This window comes from Crocodylus porosus, unplaced genomic scaffold (assembly GCF_001723895.1).
Source record: "Crocodylus porosus isolate Cpor-Errol unplaced genomic scaffold, CroPor_comp1, whole genome shotgun sequence".
Lineage (NCBI taxonomy): Eukaryota > Metazoa > Chordata > Crocodylia > Crocodylidae > Crocodylus > Crocodylus porosus.
Window position 1 is genome coordinate 20,749,621 of NW_017728917.1, and position 23,512 is coordinate 20,773,132.

Here is a 23,512-nt window from a genome sequence, read left to right on the forward strand (position 1 = left end):
TATATTTCGGTTAGAGCAAGCAATCAGTGTGTGTGTTTATGTTTTGGGGAAAGAATAATTTTCAGGTAACACTAATTCACTCATTTGGTTGTGCAGAAATTTCATGGTATTTGAAAGGCAGCTTCTGGTTGTATGTTAAGCTTAAAATGTTCTTAAAACGGTGACATTTCCAATAGAAAGGTCCAAAATTAATATTAAGCTAAAACAATGCTTGGGATTTGCAACTATTTACAAAATTATTGTACCTATTTGTTTGACAATTTTCATAGAATCCATGCTTGAGATTAATTTCTTACACAGAAGGGCACCCCGAAGCCCTGATGACTTTGTCCTACATAAAGACTTCTGTGAGTCTGCTAGAAGAGTGGCCATACACAGAGACCTTTATGATGTTGGATTAGCCTCAGCACTGTTTAATGCAGGGCTAATTTAGAAGATCACATTGATCTGTAAATGCATTCAGGAAGTGATCATGGAGCCATGTTGTGCCCCATGCAGCTAATATGGAAGAACTATACCTGCCTTTTTAGCCCATAAGGGGAAGTGGGAACTGAAGAAAAGCATCTGGATCTGGTTTTGCTGGAGAGTGGTGGGGGGGGTGATATTTTTTCACCTTGTATTCCACTCATGTAGAGTCTGAATATAAGCTCTATGTGGGTGGAGTGAGTCGCATTCATTTTGGAGACATCTAGAATTTGATCCCATGTTTTATGTACGCTGTAAGGATGAATATATTTTCCTCTTATGAAGAGTTACTTTTTTAGCATTAGGATGCACAGTCTATGCAACACAGCAAAACATTAGAAATATTAGTCTTACAATTCTTGTTGCATAGATTGCTCTTGCAGTGGGTCTAATCCCAAAAAAGCACTGTGTCTGCAATTTTTTTCTCCTGACATTTCACTAATACTGAAAATGTCCTTACAAAAACTTTGAAACCAAAGGCAACTCTTTAGTGAAGACCATTAAAAGGAAACGCTTTTTTTTTTTTTTTTTTGCTGGATCAGTCTTTGATGTTAGATAAATCATTTATTAGGATCTAAGTGAGCTCAGTTATTCCAGATAAGCACCTTCTGCTACTGTGACACAGTCCTCAGTCGGGAGATCTAGGAGGGATTTAGCTTCAGATAACAAAGTTTGCATCTTCCTTCATCTATGCCTTGCATGTTCAGAGGTTTTCACAGGAGCTTGAAAATTAGTTTGGTCACATTACTGTTACTATTGTTTTCTCTTTTTTATATACAAAGAATATACACAGAGTTTTGTTAACCTGAATACAGTGGAAATAAGCAACAGCAGAGTTTCCTTGCTCAGAAATTCCCAAGTCTACCTGTCATAAGCTTTTGTATGCAAGAAGTTCCATTTCTGTGCTTCCTTTCAAATTCACATTGACAACAGTTTCTCTGGCTTTTATGTAGCACACATGCACAGAGTTTTCAAACCCTATTCTTAGCCCTTGCGTTTGAAGTTGGTTAACAACTTAGTCTAACTCTGCTCAAGCCTTGCCAAGTTACATAGTGAACAAACACCCACCCACCTGATACTCTTACGATAGGTAATTATTAAGCTGCTATATTAATGAAAAATTCCATGGTGGAATATGAGTGAGAAGGATTTTGGGGTGACCGTAACTGGTCAGAGCAGTGAGTGTTCAGGGACTGGGAAGCCCAGTTGGCTCACATGCGCCTCCTGTTGTAATGCAACAGGAAAAACATTTAAATGATAAATTGGTATTTGATTCCCTCTACTGACATCTGCAGGGAATGACACACAGGGGCTTAACTTGCTCAAAAGCACCATTCGTGAACACTGTGTTGTACAAACCGAACTGCACCGCACCAAAAAAAAAAAAAGCCACATTTAAATTCTTTGGTGGTCTACGTTAAGTCTCATGTCATGTACACATGGCCTTTGGCAATAGCTTTAATTGTTTCTAGCTATCTTGCTAAATATGGGTGTTAATTGCTTCTTTCCCTGTCTTTAAGGAGGTCTGTGATTGCCTTTGGCTCAAAAGCTAATTTAATGACAGCCATTAGAACCGCTCAACATAAGACTATTCTGCTTTTTTTTTTTTTTATCAGACCGGTCAGTCACTTTGTCATTTCTTATCCTTTTACATTCTCAGGCTTGTTTTGCTTTCTCTTTGATTTGGTCCATTGGTGGAAGTTGTGACAGTGATAGTCGAGTTATTTTTGATGCTTTCCTGAGGGAAATTGTAGCAGGGAAGTCTGAATCCAGTCCAGTACCACCAGTTGTGGGTAAATGGGACTGTCCCTTTGATGATAAAGGTTTGGTCTATGACTACATGTATGAGGTATGATTTTATAGTACTCATTTTATAGTACTTCAAATATATCCTTTAAATGAGGGAAACAAAACTTAGCTAGCTGCTTAAAGCTTTTGCGGGGCACAGTTGCTAGAGTAAGAATATTCTGGGTTTGAGAAGAACTAAACTACTTTATTTAACAATTGCATTATCTTTTTTGGAATCATTAATGCACCGACTGAACAACTGTTTAGTAAATATCTGCCAATCTATATTAGGTATTTAGAGTGAGCTGTAGTTGAGGTCCAGGGAAGTGCCATTAGGTTTCTGGGTTTTAGACAGAAGGGCATTCTGACTTAAGTCCAGGAAGCACATGCTTAAACTTTAATCACATTTACAGATACATTTTCCTATGAGGACTGCTTGTATATTTGATATTATATACATGTTTAATAGGGACGTAAATAGTTAAAGGGTTAAGAGACGATTATATTTATACTGTTTACCACCTCCAGCAGAAGCAGCCGTGGCCCCAGCCCCTTATATCTTCACCATGTTCCTAGCACCACATGGGTCCCAGGCTGCTGGTGGGGAACCACAGGGGCAGGAGATGGTGGACACACCTGAATCACTGGGGTCACTGCCCAGCTGCAGAGTTGAAGCTTCCCCTTGCCCCCACAGTCCTGGGCTGGGGCTGGGGCTATGGACCTCTCCTGTGCCCACATTCTGCTGCCATAGGGAGGAGTTGGAGAAGGGTGCTGGGCCCCTCACAGGGGTCAGGCAGGACCTTCTTGCTGCAGCAGCGAGACTCTAGCCCCACGGTGGGTCTGCCCAGCCCCCTTGCAACAGCGAGGCCCTGGCAGGGCAATGGGTTCCCTGCACCTCCTGCTGTGCTTGTGCCCAGACGTGGAAGGCTCCTCTATACTGCTGGGCTGGGCCCTCCCCAGCTTGCCACGGGGGCAAGAAGGTCCAGGGGAGTGCACTGCGTCCTTTCCCCTGCCACCTGTAGCACTGGGGTCATGCAGGGCCTGGTCCAGGCCCAAAGCAGGGCTGATCATGGGATTGGCTCAGCTGGAGGAGGTGCTGCAGCAGCTGACAAAGGTGGTGCCAAGGGTGAGAGATCACCACTGGCCCCTCAAGTGTTGAATGTGGTCCCAGGGAGTTCCTGAAGGGTGGCAACAAGCCATGGTGGTGCATTAGGGGTGCTCAGAGGAGGATTGGTGCTATAACAGCAGCCTCCCAGGCTGGAGCTGCTGTGCTGCTGCCCCTCAGGAACACCCTGGGGCCATGCTCCACTGCGTGAGGGGCCGGCAGCGACCTGGTGCTACCTGCTTCAGCTCCCACAGCGCCTCCTCCGGCCGAACCAACCATGTGCCCAACCCCATCTCAGGACTGACCCAGTGTACCCCCAGCACCACAGGTGGGAGGGGGAAGGATGTAGCACCACTGGGACTAGGCCCCCTTTCCCTGAGTCGAGTTGGGGAGGTCCTGTTCCAGCAGCACAGAGGAGCCTTCCATGTCTGGCCCACAGTAGCACAGGGGCAGCAGGAGGTGCAGGAAGCCTGTGGCCCTATCTGGCCCCAACACTGCAGGGGGACTGGGCAGACCTGTTGTGGGGTCAGGAGTCTTGCTGTTGCAGCGGGAAGGCCCCGCCTGACCACTGTGGGGGTTTGGCACCTCCTTCCCCCCAAAACCTTCCCTGTGGCAGTGGGATCCAGGCTTAGGAGAGATCTCCAGCCCCAGTTCCATCCACAGCCCAGCCCCAGCCCTTGCTTGTGTGGGCAAAGGGAAGCCTTACGTAAGGGGCTGGGGCTGGAGCTGTTCCTGCCACAGGTCACTAAACTAGGTATGTGCTATCAGTTAACTGTTTAACAGATATAACTGGAGGATAATTAAACAGATAATTTTAAAAATTATATTTACATCCCTAATGTTTAAGTGTTTTGTTTATGCCTTTAAAGAACCTTGTATAAGGAGGGGTAAAACAGGGGTCTGAATTTTAAATATTCACTTTAATTGAGTGGTACAGCTTGTGAGGTTTGTTTATTACAAATACAGCGAGGAAAATGTTAAGTATCACAGAAGCATATTCACTTCCTTCACATGTAAAAGAATGAAGTACTAGAGAAAACATTTTAAATGTACTGTATTATGTCTGTCAGTACTAACCTCTCACACTACTTAAAATCTATATTTCTTCTTAGTTGAAAGGTAGAGGACGGTGGGTACATTGGAATGAATCCATTAAAAGCATTAAATATGGTGATAAAAAAAGTGTTAAGATTCAAGACATCATTGTTCCAACAATAGACACAGTCAGATATACCTATTTGATGGACTTATGCATCACCTATGGAAAGTAAGAAAATCTATTTCATGTAAAACCGCGAATAACTTAATTGTTTGTTTATAAAGCCTTATCTAAAGAGTATTTCCATTCATATCAGTATTTTTCAGATCAGGACCCAAGTTTGTCAGTATTAGAATATTCTTGACCCATTTTGTGTACATGAAACAGCCTTCAAAGCAACTAGTTACATCCTTTTAATACACTTTTAAAGTATTAGACTTCTTATGGCCCAGCATTATATTATTATTGCTCCATTATATTATTATTTCTAAAAAATATATTCATTCTACAGTGTTCTACAATGCTTTTAGAATTACTGCTGAGGTTTTAAACCATCTTACTGCCTTTTCTAATGAAATGGGATGATTATCTTTTCTTAAATTAGTCATGAGCTTAACAGTAGCTATGCCAACAATGAGCAGAGCAAGACAATGAAATACACAGGAATCGGGGGAAGGTTTCTAAAGCAAGAAACTGTAACATGATTAACTTTTAAAATTAAGGGAAATGTCCTTCCCCCTCAGTGTACCTAGAGGCCGAAGAATTATTTTTCCACTCTGTCCCTTCTCCTCTAGATATGACCTCCCTCAAGATATCAGGGATTGACATAATTCGTCCAGTATCAGACACCCTTTGTTGAGAAGGGCTATGCTTATGTGTCATTAGTGGCATTTTGATTATGGCAGGAGTTTTCATTGCAGTTTAAGAGAGTTAAGTGTCCATAGCCCATTAGCCTTCAAAGGGAGTTAAACAAGTCCTTTTGGAAATCCCAGATTGATATTTTTAAGTGTCTTCATTCCAGTGGGTAACATTTTTTGCAGTTTAGAAACATTCAGAAAAGGCTCTCTGATCTACTTTGTCATGGTGTTAAATTTAAAGGACACTAAAATAGGATTACTTTGTAAATGTATTGAGATGCAGTTCCAACCATGTATATTTACTTTAGAGGGAATAAGCTGCGCAGTTCTATTCTCATTTACACACCAGTAACCAGGCTTATTTTAAATGCCTTTTCACTTTAGTGGAGTTGTTTGGGTGCATAATGAAGAAAAAAGTTAATCATCATTGGTCTTTTTAAAAATAACCTGTATTTACAAGCAGAACAAAATCATGCAGTTTTTAATTTCTAGTGTTCTAGATGCCTGTAGGTGTGTGGGGACACTGTTCTGACACACTGTAATCAATGTGCTCCAACAGCCTCTGCATCTTGTGTATTCAGTGTCCCTGCACTTCAAAATAGCATGGGAGAGCGCTAACTAAAGCACAGGATACTGAATATATGAGACTCTGCAGGTGCTTTAATTAGAGTGGCTCTTGGAACTGCTTTAATTAAAGTGTTCCCTGTCCCTGGCACTTGTGTAAAGATGCCCCTAGTGTTTAATTTTTATGTGGTATATTTGAGCTATAATTTTTTCTTTGCTGTCCATTTTGCTTTTGATAGACTAATATAATTGTATACTGTTTTTGCAAAGACCATTGCTTTTAGTAGGACCAACAGGTACTGGGAAATCTGTCTACGTAAAGGACAAGCTAATGAACAATTTGGAAAAGGAGTGCTACTTTCCATTCTTCATTAATTTTTCAGCACGGACCAGTGCCAATCAAACCCAGGTTGGTAAGAACAGATGATTTGCATTAGATTTTATATACATTTTTGAGCCAAATGTGAGTTTATGTGGGATTTGTTCAGCTGACAAACTTTAGCTCTTCGTTCTAAGGTATTTTTATTGTGATGTCTTTTTATGTTAGTACAGTATTGGCTCTTGGCAGGTCAGTGCAATAATGAACCAGGTATCAGTATTTATACTCATTGTACTTAGCTCTGGAATTCACAGCTCCTTTTGTCAATCTTCATGATGTAATGCAGAGCCTATTTGGTTACCCAAGCTTTTGCCTGAGTGGTTGAATGTGTGGCTTGATTTAATTTGGAAGTTTGAATCTATTAATGCTTGTTATTTATCATATGCATGTTTTTATTGTTATAAGAATTGCCAGAGGGATTTGGTTTTAGAAATCTAAAATTTAAAGAAATAAAAATTATTTGTTTTGGAAAAAATATAAAACTAAGAAAATCAAATAATAACTTATTGTTATTCAACACAAATAAACTGGCATTAAAGGGGAGGATGTAGCTACATGGCACACTAAGGTGGGAGGTTCATTTTATTTTTAAAACAAGCTGTTTTTTTTTTATTTGCCTTTGGATAATAATACATTGCTGAAATGTTGGAAATGTCCATATTTACAGCCACATCTTCAGACACTAATATTGTATGAATGATTTTTATATCTAAGTTTTTATGAGCAAAGTGTTTTATTTCTTTTATATCTAATCATTCTATCATTACAAAAACTCAGGTGTATGTGTGCGATCTGTTTGACTCGGCAAAATTAATGTCTACAGTAAGCTTCTAGCTAAGGTTCTTTATTTGCACATACACACGACAGCTTTTTGTTGTATAAAAGCTTTGGTCCTGATGCTGTAAAAGGATGTGCAGGTGTGACTTGTTTTGCCTGAATAATACCAACGTGAGTGGATCCTTTTGTAGGATTAATGTTGTTTAGCTTTAAATTGCACGTGCAGCTGTAGATGCTAGTGAAAATTTGACCTAACTGTTTTCTCTGCCACTGGAGGTATTGTATATTTTCTGTAATTATAACATATTGAAGTACCACCTAAATCTGGAGTAATTACTTGTCAGCAGCCACTTCTTTTTCCCCACAGCTGTTTCCCTGTGTGGTCATGCCCTAAGTTAGTACTGTAATGCATCTTTCAAGAGTGGTTTCCTTGACATGATTAAATTTAGGTCCTAAATCTGTAATTAACTACAAATGGATGTTCTAAGGGGAGCTTGTGTGGGTACAGGCATATGCCCCAATTTCAAGGCGTGAATTGTGAAATCAGGGTCTGGAAAAATTGAGGGCTTGTTCCAGTGAGATGCTGCCTGTTCTTCTGATCTAGCAGAGCCACCTAAGTGCATTATCAGGCTTTTTTAAATGATGGAAGTCAAAGTAAGCTGGCAGGCAAATATGAAATCAGGAATAAATTAAAACATTATATTATTTCAATAAGTTCAGCAAATAAATGTAGAATAACAGTGAAGAATATGAAAAAATATATTTACATATGTATTTACAAATTCAGCATCTTCTTAATGATAAATGTTTGTGAAAAATTTAAAATACAGTACACTATTTTTAATATAATATGGTTGGCCTACATATTAAATCCATGTTGTAAATGTTTCTGTTCTGCATTGTAGAATATTATAATGGCCAGGCTAGACAAAAGACGTAAAGGTGTATTTGGCCCTCCTATGGGAAAGAAGTGTGTCATCTTTGTGGATGATATGAATATGCCTGCTTTGGAGAAATATGGAGCTCAGCCTCCTATTGAACTTTTAAGACAGTTTTTTGACCATGGAATTTGGTAATTATTCAAGACAGCTAAAATTTTCAGTAAATTGTTATGTTATTCATTTATTTAAATGTAAACTCCAGAACTAAAGAAAAAAAAATTAAATTGTATAACTTTCCAAATGCCATCTTTTTAGCTTTCATGTATAAATTTAATCCCATGGTTTGTGTATCCAAAGTTAAAACTAATGATTGAAACCTTAGTTATACACAGAGAAATCATGCAGCTGAACTCATGAACCCAAAGGAAACTTTGCTTTGATTAACTGGAGTCCATAGACATGGTTGTCTTAATTTAAGCTAAAGTAGCATATCTAAAATAATATGTAATGTTAGGTATGTCTAACAATTAAAGCCATCTTCTGTGGTTTTAATTGTGTAAATATGGCGTTGCAATCTGTTTTGAAGGTATGATTTAAAGGATACATCTAAAATTACACTGGTTGATGTGCAGCTGATAGCTGCTATGGGACCTCCAGGTGGTGGAAGGAATCCTGTTACATCTCGGTTTCTGCGACACTTCAACATTTGCACCATTAATTCCTTTAGTGATGAAACTATGGTCCGTATCTTCTCTACCATAGTAGCCTTCTACCTCCGAAATAATGAATTCACCCCTGAATTCTTCACAATTGGAAACCAAATTGTCAGCGGTACTTTAGAGGTAAGAAGAATTTCATGAAAGTTCTTTTTTTTTCATTATTTGATCAAGGTGTAGGGATTTCATATAGATTTTCATAATTATGTTGGAGTTCTGGAGATTAAATAATCTGTTTCAAAATATAGATGATTCAGCATATAAAGATCTGAAACTGACATTTTCTATGATTCAGTCTTTCACAAGAGGAAAAAGGGTCTTGTGGGTAAAGTACAGAGCTGGGAACAAGAGGCATGGATTTTAATACTAGCTCTGCTACAGGTTTTCTATGTATAGTTTGTTTACACTTGTTGTGCCTTACATTTGTGGATTTAGATTTGTAATATGTCTACCATGCAGGCCTACTCTAAGAGCTGCTGAATATTTTCAAGGTGCTTTTTTAATTCCTTGTATAAAAGTCCATTGAAAAGTAAAGTATTGTTATTGTAAAAATATGATCCACAGAATGTTTCTTTTTTTGTTCATTGTTTTTCATATTTAAGGTATATAAGAAAGCCATGAAAAACCTGCTGCCCACACCAGCCAAATCCCATTATACATTCAACCTGCGTGACTTTTCACGTGTTATCCAAGGCTGCTTGCTCATTAAGAAAGAATCAGTTGAAAAAAAGCAAACAATGATTCGTCTCTTTGTTCATGAAGTATTTAGAGTATTTTATGACCGCCTTGTAGATGATGCTGATAGTGCCTGGTTGTTCAGGTTGGTGAAAGATATAGTGAAAGAACATTTCAAAGAAGGATTTGACCAAGTTTTTGCACATCTTAAACAAGGGAGTGCAGCTGTAAGTATTGCTTTTGGCATTGTAACATTCCTTTTTCCTTATTTTCTGTATCATAATTTAGGGCCAGGCAAATTATTGGCCAAAAAATGCAATTTCCTGTCAACAGAAACATTTGTGAATGTATATAAAACTTGCTATTTATTTTGTCCTAAAATTGAGAAGAAAATGTTTGAAAGGGTTTAACTGTTTCATTTGAATATTTTCCAAATGAAATGTTTCAGTTGTGAGTGTAGTATCTACAGGAGGAAATTTGATGATAAAGATTCTTAATGGACTGTCAAAATTTGGTTTAATAGATAAAGAAACCTTCCCTCTTTGGATTTGGCCTGTAAATTGCTTATTGTATAATAACTTGTTTTCTGTAATTGTTATTGCATTCTAACTTGTTTGGATGTTTTTCATTATGTAAGTTCCCTCCCTTTTTGTCTTTAACCAGTTAGTTCTTCTCCTACACATAAATTAACCTTATGGCTCTAGTTCAGATTTCCTAAAAGGAGGAAGGATACTACATCCATGCTGGTGTTAATTTATGATGCCCTTGAGGTCTTGGTTATTTTGGTGGATGAGAATATGAATCAATTTGAGTTAATTGTGTTACAAGAATTAATAAATATGTTTACTACATACTGGGTGCATTTACGTGTTAATTAATGTACTGTAGTTACTGTGTATTAAGTTGGTACTTTCATAACCAAGTACTAAATCAATGAGCAGTAACTGGTGCTACTGTGCAATAGTGCTGATGCATGAGTTTTTACTGATGCTAACTGCGTAGTAGCTTAATACTACTGTGCAGTAGCGTATTAGCATGGGTTTTGCCCTGCGCACTACTGGGCACTGTTAATAGGCTACCACACAGTGTCTCATGTAGATGCACCCATAGTAGAGGAGCAATAGAAACTAGGAATAGATAATATTGTGAAGTGATTTTGACTGTTCCCTAATGTAATGCATTTCAGAGCTTCTGTTCATTTTCATGTACATTCAGTGGCAACGTGCCAGTGCACCCCTGTCAGGCTATGCTCCCTGTTTAGCTGGCAGGCAGGGGGGCAGGTGGGAGTGCCAGTACCCACGCTGCAAGTGCCAGCCAGGGAGCAGAGCTGCCAGCAAAAGCATTTTTTGGTGAGTGCGGTCAGCTGTGAGGGACCACCCCCATCAGTGGGGTCAGCTGCCATGGCCCCACCCCACCCCCAGTTGCTGACTGAAGAGGCACCAGTCACCTATGTGTACATTTATCTATTACCTAACTTGTTTTGGAAAGTTCTGACTTAAGAAACTGATCATTAAACTTCACTTTGTAATTTATTGAAATTTATACTATAGGTGACTGAGGAAGATACTAGGAGTTTAGTATTTGGTGACTATATGACCCCTGACCTTGAAGGAGATGAAAGACTTTATATTGAAATTCCAAGTATTCAACAGTTCAGTGATGTTGTGGAGCAGTGTTTAGATGAATATAATCAAACCCACAAGACAAGGATGAACCTTGTAATTTTCAGGTGTGTTATTTTGTATTGTATTATTGTATATAAGAAAAGTGCTTCAAGTACTTTGTCTATCTTCAAACTGCTGCTAAAAGCAGTATGTGATTAGTAATGAAAACTAATTATGATGTTGATTAAATGCAGCCAACACTGAGAATGACCATAAAATATATTGTCTATATTGGGCAAACATGCTGAGTATACCCATCTGAGTAAGATGTGTGGCAGTGCTCACTGAGTGCAGTCCCCCCTTTTTCAAGTTATGGTGATTTCTTTTGTAAAAATCTATCTATCTATCTATCTATCTAAGATACATAAGATTATATAGTATCACACCACAAAAAGAAAAAAACCTTCACCCATTACAAAACTGCACCCGCACACCTGTATAAAGGCCCTCTGGCCACCCGAACCTGTTACGATATCTGCATTGCATGCAACACACACAAAACAAATAAGCAAAACCTGGTCCCTCAGACCATGCAACACTTCCTTTCCATCCCCACCCCGCTTGTGGGGTCACATACTCAGTTCAAGTATCCTCTCTATTGTTGTTGCTCCAGCTCCCACTGGAGGACCCACTGCTGCTGTCACTGTCACTATCCTCTGGTCCACTTGTCCCTTCCTCTTCTTCGCTGCCACTGCCCTTCTCTCCGCTTGGGGGACATTGGATGATCCTGTGCTACATGTCTCTGTGCCAGGTGACTTTGGCCATGCCCCCTCCATCCTCCACTACCAATTTCTGGTAATAGATCTGGAGTTCACTGAGAGCCAATTTCATGCAGCCTACTACCTCTGTGTCCATTTGCCTGTACAACAACAGATTCCTGGCCTTCCACAGGGAGCTCCTGGCATGGGACGCAAACCGGTCAAAACAGGGTGACAGGCTCCTCTAGTGTTTGGTGAGGTGCCCATACTGCTGCTTCTCTGGTTAGCCAGCTGACACAAGTCAACACTTTGCAGAGCTGCTTCACCCTTTTCCATACTTCCTTGATGCAGGTGCAGAGCCAGAGGAGGTGGTCAGTTGTCTCAGTGGCCCCATGGCAGTTGGGCCCCTGGCAGCTGGGTCTCCCCAACTGCCCCTCTCTGTCTTCGGGCCCTCACTGGTAGAGCTCAGTGAGCTATGAACCAGTTCAGGTCCTTGTGATCTTTGTGTAGATCCTTGTGGTGGATGCTCTCCCACACAGCCTGGCGCACATCGCCCAGGAGAAGGTCCACGGGATAGATAGTATCCTTTAGTCTCACCATCTTCTGGATCTTCCTGTGGTTCCTCATGGTCTCTGGGCCTGTGTTCTGCAGGCCATACACCAGGGGTGGGCAAAATGTGAACCGCGGGCCGATTATGGCCCACCAGGCCATTCTATCTGGCCCGTGGGGCCCCTCAAAAATTTAGAAAGTTAATATTTATCTGCCCCTGGCTGGCTGTCATGTGGCCCTCAATGCCTTGCCAAAACTCAGTAAGAGGCCCCCCACCCAAAACACTTGCCCTCCCCTGCCGTACATGTTGTGGCACTGGTTCAGGATCTCGTAGAGCCACGGTGTACCCAAGATCCACGGTTTATGGTTGGGCAGGGTGAATACTCCCCAGTGTCTCAGGATGTACCCTGCGAAGTATCTCACGAGGCAAGTGATTTTTGGATTCTGCATCCATCACCAGCTTGCAGATCAGGCTCATATACTTGGCCTACAAGAACAGGAAAATGTCTGGCATGCCCCTGCCCCTGGCCCTCTTGTCCTTGTACAAGGTCTTCTGAGTGACTTTTCCCGTCTGGAGCCCAGAAGAAAATTCACATAGCCCTCTGGATCCTGTGGGCAACGTGCTCGGAAGAAGGGTAGACCAGTGCGGTGTACAGAAGCACTGGTAAGTGTTGTAATTATTTTGCACTTGCTAAGTGCTATAGGTGGCCATGTTCGCATGTGTTTAGTGTTTATGTAACAAGTGCTGGGTGGATGGGAGACTCTGGGGCTGCAGCGTGAAAGCACCATGCAGCTGGAATTTTCCGCACGGGGGTCTCTCAAGGGGAAGTCCAGGGCCTGTCAATAATGTGACAGTCGTCGCTTCGGGCCAATGAGAAAGCGCCACATGTAATTAGACCGCCCTGCATCACAGAGAGTATAAAAAACATCGCGCTGTGAACTTTGGGGTCTTTGCGCGTCCGACGGAACGTACGGACTGAATCGACTCGGAGCGACCTTCGGCCTGGCCAGCCGGAGGGGAGGACGCCAGACCCGCCTGATCCCGGCGACCCTTCCCAGAGATACAACACCAGTGTGAGTGGGTGCTCACTGGTGCACCCAGCATAGTTGATTTTGTTTTGTTTAACCCTTATTAATAAAATTCAGCCTGACCTTTAAAGCGAGCGTGATCTCTGTAAGCCCGACTATCAAAAGATCCTGTCCACAATAAGAACACCGCCTTTACAAGCATGATGCAACAGCCGCCCCCCCCCGCCATGGAGAAAGAGCACATGTGCCACAGCAGAGTCTGACAGTGAGGAAGAGGGGAAGAGCCTGCAGGGGAAAGAAGCTCTGGGGAACAGAGGGCAAAGGAGCTAACTATCCTCCCAGGTTTCTTTTCTTTGCTGTAGCAGTGGGAAGGGGGCAAATTCAAGACAAACCTCCCATAATTAAATTCTATACCTGGAAAATTGTATCAAATTTATATATTTTCCATATATAGAATCTAATTATTGGGGAGTCATCTTATATTTGAGAAAATATGGTAGTTTGGGGTGCTAGATAATGTGACCGTATTATATTTTAGAAAGTATACCTTGCCTTTCTCTTCCCTTTCACATGTTTAGACCAATCTGTCTTATCTCTTTGCAGATACTTGGGCAATTGAAGTGATTTGATTGGGAAGCTTATGAAGCTTATTCCTTTAGCTATTTGATGACTGACGCAATGTTTTTATCATTAGGGCCCTTTACTGAGTTGCTTCTTGTGTAAGCATTCTGTAAACTTCTGCACCAATTCCAGTACTGCTCTACTGATGCATTGCTGCCTCTTCAATTCATGGGGAGTCATACCACTTATTTTGCAGCCAGGGGCATGGTAATGATGCAAAATATTGCGGTTCGTTTCTTTTGGAGGCTCGCAAATAATTCTCAGGCATACACTATTAGCAGCACAAAAGGTGTATTTGCAAATAGGGTCAGAGCAGAGACAGAAAATCTCAGGTTACTCCGCCCCCTGAGGAAATCTGCAGCAGGTACTATGTGCTCTCCCTCCTGGGCACGTGTGCAGAAACAGGAACTCTTACAGCTCATTTCTGGTTCATACAAACATATATGTGATCACGTCACTTCATCCGTCGCATGTATATTATAATTAACTACTTAAGTATGCGGGGCGGATAGGCATAGATGCATCAGCTAATTACGCATGCTCAGAAAGCTCTCTAGGTCACCAAGAGTTGAAATCCCACCCCCCCTTTCAAGGACACAGTCAGTTGAATTCCAGCTTCTGTAATCTGCATGTGAAAGTCAGGGGGAGTGTGGGGGTAGAGAGTAATTTAGCATTAGAAAAGCTAGCAATGGCCAAGGGAGAGAAATGTCCTTGGCAGTGTTTCTGCTTGTCAGGTACGAGATGCAAACTGTGCAGTTCTAACAATATTTCTAACAGTAATAGAGCACTTCAGGTGTCTTTCTACAGTTCTGGAAGCATGAGTTCTAGCCCTCCTCTGGGCTCATATACAGTTGATTTAGCTATAAATGGGTATTTGATCATGAAATCAAAGGTAACTAGACATGATGCTAGCCACTTCACTCTGGTATGTCTTAACAACTCTATCCCAGTGGACCATTAAGCTTGGATAGACCTTCTATCCTTGCTTGCAGTCTCCAGGCTTTCATTTTACCCTGAGTCTAAGGTGCAGCACAACTATGGCCCATTTTTGCTGCTGTAGCTTGTCTATAAGATTTTGGCTATGTAGCCTAATTCATTGATCTGGAAATGTAATGCACATACAAAAATCCTGACATAGCTTCTGATGTATTTTTTTGTCCAGTTAGGGCAAGTCAAAATTTATTGTCTTTGAGATGATAATAGAAAAAAGTGATCTCAGAAGAATACTTCCCTAATAGATTCATATTGTTTTAACATTTCCAAAAATATATGAGTAATGAAACTACCATGCATTAGAACTGGGAAGCTCTCTTCTGTTATTTCCTTCTTTTTGATTGATGTTCCTCTTAATGCAGACCTGTTCTCTTTCCTTTCCCCAGTCTCTAGAGGGTGATATGTGTACAGTGGTTATAGTTTTAACAGATTTGAATGATCAGTTTGTTGCTGGTCATGTGTTTGTGTTTATGTTGGGAAGACACGTTTTTCTTTACAAATTTCCTAACTTACTGACAGAACTTAAATGTATTGATTTAGAAAAATCTCATACATACATACATAAATTTTCTTTGTCATCATCATGTTTAATATATTTCAACATTAGGTATGTGTTGGAACATTTGTCTCGTATAAGCCGTATTTTGAAGCAGTCAGGTGGAAATGCCTTACTTGTTGGAATGGGAGGAAGTGGACGTCAGTCCTTGACTCGTCTGGCTACATTCATGGCAAAAATGTGTGTTTTTCAGCCAGAGATCTCTAAGAGTTATGGTATGAATGAGTGGAGGGATGATCTGAAGGTAAGTATTACCACATATGCGTGTATGTGTTTCTGAATTTTCCAGAGGAGTATTCTAGATACTACAATGTTTTGCATGACCTGATTTTGTCTTGTAGAACCTGTTGAAGAATGCAGGCGTGAAGGGCTTGAAAACTGTTTTTATAATCACAGACACGCAGATTAAAGAAGAAGCTTTTTTGGAAGATATTGATAGTGTGCTCAATACTGGGGAAGTACCCAACCTTTTTGCACCAGATGAAAAACAAGAGATTATGGAGGTATTCTTATGAATTGATTATATATTTCTGAAATGCAGTCTTCCTTAGTAAGCTTTAAAAAGGTGACTATACATCAACTAACCACTGCCACACAATTTTAAAACAAAATGGGTTTTAAACTGAGGGTTTTTTGCTTTGATCTATCATGAAGAATTTAGCATAGTACAAATTTAATAAAGAGAGTGTCTTTGGATAAGTGCTTCTCATTTAATGATTCCTACTGGACCTTGTTACAGTCCTTAAGGGTGTTTACAGAAGTTACATTTTTCACATGATGAGGCCCCTGAAAGCGCTATATGTTCATGGCTGCAGAGCACTTTAAAATGGCCAGGTGTGTGACAATTTAACCCGCATCTGATAAAATCTCTGTACAGGTTCCCTGCGAGTGTTAATTTCAGGCAATTCTGCCCACATCCCATGCAGGTCTGTAGGGCTGCCACAGAGAAGACAAGAGTCTCCTCACTATGCAAGGGAGACAGGGGGTGGGGAAAGGGAGCCCCCCCAGCTGCACGTGCGCCCCCCTAGCTACCCCTACTGGGGTCCTGGTGGCCGCTCAGCTGGGCCCTCAAGGCTGTGGGGGGGCTCCCTTTCCACCCCCATGTGAGCATCTTGGTGGTGTCAGAGGCTGTCTCACAGGGAGTTGAGAAAGGGGGACAGGACCCCCCCACCTCACTGGCCCAACCTGGCTACCCCTGCTGGGGTTTTGCGGGGAGCCTGGCCAGGTCTGCATGGTAGCGGACTCTGTTCCCCCTTCCCCACAGCTCTGGGCATGGCAGACTCTGCTGCTGTTAAGATGCTCGCATGGGGTGGGGGAGGGTGGAGAAGGGAGCCCCCTTGCTGCACAGGATTGGCTTGGCTCCCCCCAAGATCCCAGCGGGGGGGGTAACAGGGAGGGGAATATGTGAGGGGGGCCTCCATCCCTTCTCCCCCAGCTGCTGCTGACAGTTGCCAGCTGGCAGGGGGAGGCAGGGCTGGGGAGACAGGTGGTCTGGCAGCCTCCTAGGAGGCTGCTGGTACACCCCTGCTTTCTGGCCAGGGCTGGTCCAGGCAGACTCCATGACCCCACTACCCAACTGGCAAATGCTGGTTGGATTCAGTGGCACTCTAACTCACAGCACTTTGTATAAAGTAACATGAGTTAGTGTGCCTTCCCAATAGGCTGACTTTACTTGTATACACGTCCTTAGTTAATATATTTGTAAAATGGAGTGGCTGATACCTACCTGCTTCTGATTTTGCCCTTGTGCTTTTGCCCACCGTAACACATCACATATTTAATCTGTGCATCTGGCCAACACTAAATAACTGCAAATGTTCTAAAGACTTAATTATGCTGCACAGGAGATGAATTGCCTGTGTTTCACTTGCTGGAAGCCCAATAAGTTCCCTGGACAATGCAGCCCACTTCTGTCTTTTTGTTGGATGCTGTGTTAAGAGCAAAATTCTGCTCTCCATTACACTTGCAGCTCACAACGAAGTTCCTCCTTTGGTTTATCAGAGGGCAGAAATGATTCATAAATGTATTTATTTAGTCACATCTTCATAAAACAGGATTAGGTTTACATTTTCAAACAGTACTCACTAATTTCTGTCATTCAGCATTTTTGAACATCAGCCTTAAAAGTCTTAAGTTGGCCACCTAAAAATAATAAGCAATATATTGAAAATTTAGGTTTTAATCTTTTCAAATGTCCATGTTAAGCACACCATCCACTGTGTTTTGTTTCACTCATTCAAATTGTTTTTCAGTACCTACTCAGATATTTTGACTAATTAGCTATGTTGTTTGATATGTTTGTGTTTTTCTCCCCAATGTGGTGTGTTAATCAGTATGCTGAGTTCAGCACTCCATATATTTTGGTAAGAAGTTAGGTTATAAATTTAATTGATTCAGTGTTTATGGAGTTATATTTTGAGTTAGCCAAGTATTTAGTAAAATATATTGGTTGAATTATAGGTCTGTCTTTAAATTTTATGGTTCCTTTGAACATATTCTTTAATTTAAAATAGTGATGTAACAGTTAAATGTAGTAATTGTTCTGTAATATGTCAACTAGAGTAAATTAATTATTCATGAAAATATGTTGCATCAAAATAATTTAACATTGAACCTTTAACTTCTGGGTTTTTTATAAATTTATTTTAATTGCTAGATTATAACAAATAGCCATGATTTTGTGGAAAAGTAATTTGAATTATGGGGATTTGGATAGTCTTTTCAAAGTGCTTCTTGTGCCTTGCTACATAACGGAAGGTAATTTTTGTTTTGACAGCATGGTAGTAGATGGTAACGGGGACATGTTTTTTCTTTTAGTCAAAATCTCAGGGGGGTGGGTTTTTTGTCTTAGGAGGGGTTTTTCTGTATGTCTTAATGTGACATGTTTTGATGCCTGGAAGTTTAAATTCTCATTTACCTATAGGTAAAGGCAGCATATCTTTTTAATTAAAGGTTTTTGAATGTTGTCTCCAAAAAATGTTTTTAGTAAGTGGTTCGTTTTTTATGAATTTTTAGTTAGGAGACTGGTAGATCACTTAATGTAGATGTGATAAGGAAAAACATCCACTTTAATGACAGTGGCTTTTCTCATAATAAGGATAATAAGTTGTCCCATCTGTTTATAACTCTTAATGTTTTTTATGAGTGGTTGAAGATTGATTTTAATTGCACTTTATTCTTGTTAGTTCTAAAAGCATAAGATACTTTGTTCCTTGAGTTCATTTCAAACAGTAATTTTCAAAAGATGATTTATAATATCTCTTTCAGGAGCAAATTAGTCAGTTTAATATTTATCCTAATCTAAAATTCTCAAGTGGTCAAAAGCAGAGTATGGGGGTGTCAAGGTCATAGACAAATACTAGTGTGCCACCCAACAATATTATTTAGCTTTTGCTCTTCCAAGTTTATCGTCTTTTTTTTTCTTATTATTTTACCTGTACTGCATTTTAGATCAGAGGGCTGCTGCTGTAAACAATCCATAAATAGGATCATTAAATCACTTTGAAATAATTAGTTAAATTTTTTGTAGTAAATTTCCTCCATCTCAAATGCTATTTCCAGGGTGTTCGTGTAGTAGCTCAAGCTGGCAGTAAACATGAAGAACTCAGTCCTTTGTCCTTGTTTGCTTTCTTTGTGAACCGCTGCAAAGAAAATCTCCATGTAGTAGTTGCATTCAGCCCAATTGGAGATGCCTTCCGCAATCGTTTAAGACAGTTCCCATCCCTCATCAACTGTTGTACTATTGACTGGTTCCAGGTTTGTAGATATATTTCTGTTCCTTTCTTTACAAATAACTTCAGTTTTCTAATAATCTCTATATTTTCATACCAAATTTTCCTTTACTACCCAGTTGGCAGAACTATCTTTCTTTGAAAATAGTTAAGACAGTTGTGCTTTAACCTTCTGGTCCTGCGGGTCAAATGAGAAGTACAGGGCCAGTCCACAGGCTGGATATGGCACATGCAGTTGGTCCACAGGTGCAATCTGGTGTGCTGGCTCAGCCGCATTCACTGGCCTGACACCTTGTGTGGTCCAAATCTCTGTGCCAGATCTGGCTACTAATCAACTCAACCCCACTTGCTGGATCTGCCTGCATGCCAGCCTGACCCTAAACACCAGATGCTGTCACACATTGACCCAACCCTTCACACCAACCCCACTGTAAACCATGATCTAGTCATGTCATCTGCCTGCAGGGCTCTAACAGGTCCAAAAATTTGGGAGCAGGGAAGTTGCAATTAATGCAAACACTATCCTGCTGCCAAATTTTTGGACTTGCGGGCCAGATGATGGTCTTATGGGTTGTATCTGAACCACAAGATATCTCAATAAGCCATCTTCACTCAATTGCAAGAGGTGACATGCAGTCCTGTGCAAGTTAAAAAGATTTTAAAATATTTTCAATACAGGATGTTTTATGATGGTTATGACAGTTTTTACTCCCATGAACAATTGTGCTATCTAATGGTCTTTGCTTACTTTTTTGGTGAGTGTGGGTTTTTTTTTAAATCTTACCAGATAATATGATAGTCTCTATCTCAAGGCACTAGAAGTTATTTTAAAATACTTGCTCACATCTTAATGTTGTTACTAGTTAGGGCAGTGAATAATTAGCCTGAGTCTTTTTATATTAAAATCAGTCAATTGAAAATCTAAAATTTTCACAACTACTGCTGCAAGCTTACAGGAGTCTGTTCTACTTTGGAGGCAAAGGGAAAATGACTGGCCATATTAGAGAGGTTTCACTCTGTGGTGTTGTTCAGTAGTGGTCTGTTCTACTAGGGAGGCTAAACACAGAGGTTCTGAAGAAGAATGAATGTCTGGAAAATTGCTTTTAATTTCTGTAAAAAAAACAATCCTTATACAACTGCACTTGAACTATAATTGGATCTACTATTCAGTTAACAACAAAACATTGCTTGAGACATACTGGAATGGACTTATGAAAGGGATTACTTATCAGGAATTGTAAATAGAAAACAAAAAAAAAGACTTTTTTAATAATTCAATTTCATGTCTTCTCTCATTTTTTCCCTAGCCCTGGCCTGAAGAAGCCCTTGAACGTGTGGCTAATAAGTTCTTAGAAACACTTCAGCTCACAGACAATGAACGTCAAGAAGTTGTACCCGTCTGTAAACACTTCCATACTTCTGTTTTGTCACTCTCTTCAAAGTTAGTTATCAATATTTTTTCATGTAAATAAATGTAAAAAGACGGAAATGATTACTACTTATGTTATTGAACGTGGTAAAATGAAAAATAATAATCTAAAGCAAAAACCTGAAATTCAGGTTATAGGCAAGAAAGTATTAGTTGACTGATGAACTATATTGCTTAATGACATTCTTTTACTGATCAACTGTATTGTAAAGATTTTGACAAGTTTAGAAAATCTTTAAAAGTAAAATAAAGGTTTTTGTGGGTGAGATCTTTTGTTGGACCAACTGTATGGTTGGGATAGTATCTTGCCCAGGCTTCTTTCCTAGAGCCGTGAGGAAAGGTACTTTAAAGATTCTCTAAGTTTATCCCATCCATGCAGATGGTCCTATAAAAGATATTACCCGCAAAAAATCCTTTCTTGCATTTTTCTGGACCCTCATGTCTGCAACATCACAAAGCATTACTAGAAGTGGAGCAGTCATTCTTTAAACTAACTGATCCTCCCATTAGTTGTCAGACCTTTAATTTTAATCCTACCTTTTAAGTTCAATTTGCTATAATTAGAAAGATAATCTTTCTATTCCATAGATTCTTGCAAGACTTAGGACGACATAATTATATTACTCCTACATCTTACCTTGAACTTATTGCTGCCTTCCGACAACTTCTGACTCAGAAACGTGACACTGTGATGAAAGCAAAAAAAGGATATATAAATGGACTAGATAAACTAGCTTTTGCTGAATCGCAGGTAAGCAGATGCACTTGCTTAGCACCAAAATGCAAATCAGAAACATAACAGTTGCTAGAAAGACAAGCACAAAGCAGATCTTTGAATCAGAACTACAACATTTTTCAGGGTGAGGAACATAATTCAGATTCTTATATCTCAGACCCCCTTCTGAATTTAGTTCTAAGCCTAATGAAAACCAGTAAAAACATTTTTGACTCTGATATGGCCAAAATCTCAACAGAATTTGTGGCTTGAACAAAATGTACCAAAATGACAGAGTTCTAATGTACAAGGTGAAATATTTTTACAATCCAAGACATTGCATTTTGGACAGAATACTCGAGAGGTGCTATTGTGAGACTGTTCCAGGGAATAATCCAAACATGAGCCTTAATTTAATTTGAAAAATCTCTTTAATATCTCACATGTATTTTGTTCCAAATACCATGTCTTTAGTTTATCAACATGTCTCTAATTTTCTATTTCAATTTCCAATCAGGGAAAGATTACTAGGTTTTATAGGCTTCAGTCTTAAATAATAGAACGATGATTTTTTTTTCCCTGCGTGTATTCAGGAAATGTGCATTCCCTTATGGACCACACCCAGATCATCCAAGTAATCTTCCCTTCCAATTCAGTAACCTTCCGTTCATGCAAAGTGTTCCTCAGTGGTTCTTGCATTCACAACAATGTCTTAGAAACTAAAAACAAGATAAAGAGATTCTTTCCATTTTTCTGCAGTCGTTATGTATTTATTTTGTTGTGATAGAGGTTAGAGATCTTAGCTTTACACTGCCTAGCATAGGGTAAACATATAACAAAGAGATAAGCTTTTGCTGGATAAAATCCTGTCCTTATTGAAGTACGTGACAGTTTTACTACTGATTTCAGTAGAATATAATTTTACATGCTATTTCATACTTTTTATTATTATAATATTGATGTTTCTCTGATCTGAATCTGGGTAATATGTTTGATTTAAGATCACAGTTACATTTTTCTTTTATTTGGACTATTTAAAATATTTGCTACTGTGATAATTTTATAAGGAAATGTCTGTCTAGGTTGGAGAAATGAAGCAAGAATTGGTTGATTTGAAGCCTAAACTGGAGCAAGCTAAACTGGATAATGCAAATATGATGAAGGTAGAACTATACAGATATTTTTTCATTGATAAAATACTTGATTTTCTGTTTCTGTCATGGCCTGAAAATTATTTTAATTAAGAATTATCATGTTGAAAAAAGGGGATTTCCAAATCTTTCAGTAAATATGGACAAAATGCATATCCTCCAAATAGAACCTGTTGCTGATGAAAGCTCCTATGAAAGCTGTATCCCATAGTGCAAACACTGACACATGATTCACAAAACAAACTATTAAGATTTCAAATAAGAATCCAGAGTGTCAAAACATTCTGTCCTGTTGTGGTCTTCCTGTGAGTTCTTTGCAACATGAAAGTTGCTCTGTTATCTTTACATAATTAAAAAAACAAAAGTGGAAGTGAAGAGCTGGCATTTTCTGGGGCAGAGCCTTGAGTCTAAAAAGGTTGAGAACCATACCCTGTGGCACTCTGATAAAGAACTATTCTTCAGGAATAAACCCCATTTGAGAGGAGTGTCAAACGTATTGTCTGTGGTCCAGATCTACCCCATAGAGTTGCTCTGTCTACCTTGGCAGGCAACTGGAAATTGAGGGGAGTGGCTTGCCACGGAATCTGGGGCCCATGTGCTTGGATGGGCATAGTAATTGGTGGCAGGAGGGTGAATTATGGCTGATACAGCCTCAATCACCCTCCAGCCACTTTGCCTACTGCCACAGCCTACCTCCTTGACCACAAACCCCACTGCTGGCCCATGCTAGAGTCATCACCACATGCCCTATGCAGGAGCCAGAGCTGCCACTATGCTGTAGTGTATACAGAACAGGCATACAGCAGAAGCTGAAGCTGCCATTCTGCCTCTGCCTGCCCCCATGCTGGCCCTGGAGCTGTTGTCACCACTGCCACCTGCCTTGGGCTGGAGTCAGATTTGTCATAATTGCTACCACATACCCCAGACTGAATCTGACCTACAAAGATCCATTCAACCTGGGGCAGAAGGTAAGATTGACACCCCTGACTTAAGGTGTACAGTAGACTCAGTCCAGTAATATATTTTACAGCTCCTTTGATTAGAAGTTCTTTTACATGTTGCAAATACTTTGTTAATGTTTTGCATGAATCCAAAATACTGATTGTGTGAGGCCTGTCCAAAAAAAAAAA

The 23,512-nt window shown here is 40.1% G+C and overlaps 1 protein-coding gene across 1 annotated transcript in view; it reads left to right on the forward strand.

The window, feature by feature from the left end:
- DNAH12 (dynein axonemal heavy chain 12) overlaps window positions 1-23,512 on the forward strand; it is a 147,941-nt gene that overhangs the window by 69,328 nt on the left and 55,101 nt on the right. Inside the window, exons 36-48 of the mRNA XM_019536893.1 lie at window positions 2,126-2,314; window positions 4,471-4,625; window positions 6,089-6,227; window positions 7,880-8,046; window positions 8,442-8,697; window positions 9,174-9,473; window positions 10,797-10,975; window positions 15,408-15,600; window positions 15,698-15,859; window positions 18,918-19,112; window positions 20,395-20,528; window positions 21,105-21,267; window positions 22,314-22,394. Of these exons, the coding sequence (XP_019392438.1) occupies window positions 2,126-2,314; window positions 4,471-4,625; window positions 6,089-6,227; window positions 7,880-8,046; window positions 8,442-8,697; window positions 9,174-9,473; window positions 10,797-10,975; window positions 15,408-15,600; window positions 15,698-15,859; window positions 18,918-19,112; window positions 20,395-20,528; window positions 21,105-21,267; window positions 22,314-22,394 (2,313 nt within the window). The remainder of the gene's footprint in view (window positions 1-2,125; window positions 2,315-4,470; window positions 4,626-6,088; window positions 6,228-7,879; window positions 8,047-8,441; window positions 8,698-9,173; window positions 9,474-10,796; window positions 10,976-15,407; window positions 15,601-15,697; window positions 15,860-18,917; window positions 19,113-20,394; window positions 20,529-21,104; window positions 21,268-22,313; window positions 22,395-23,512) is intronic.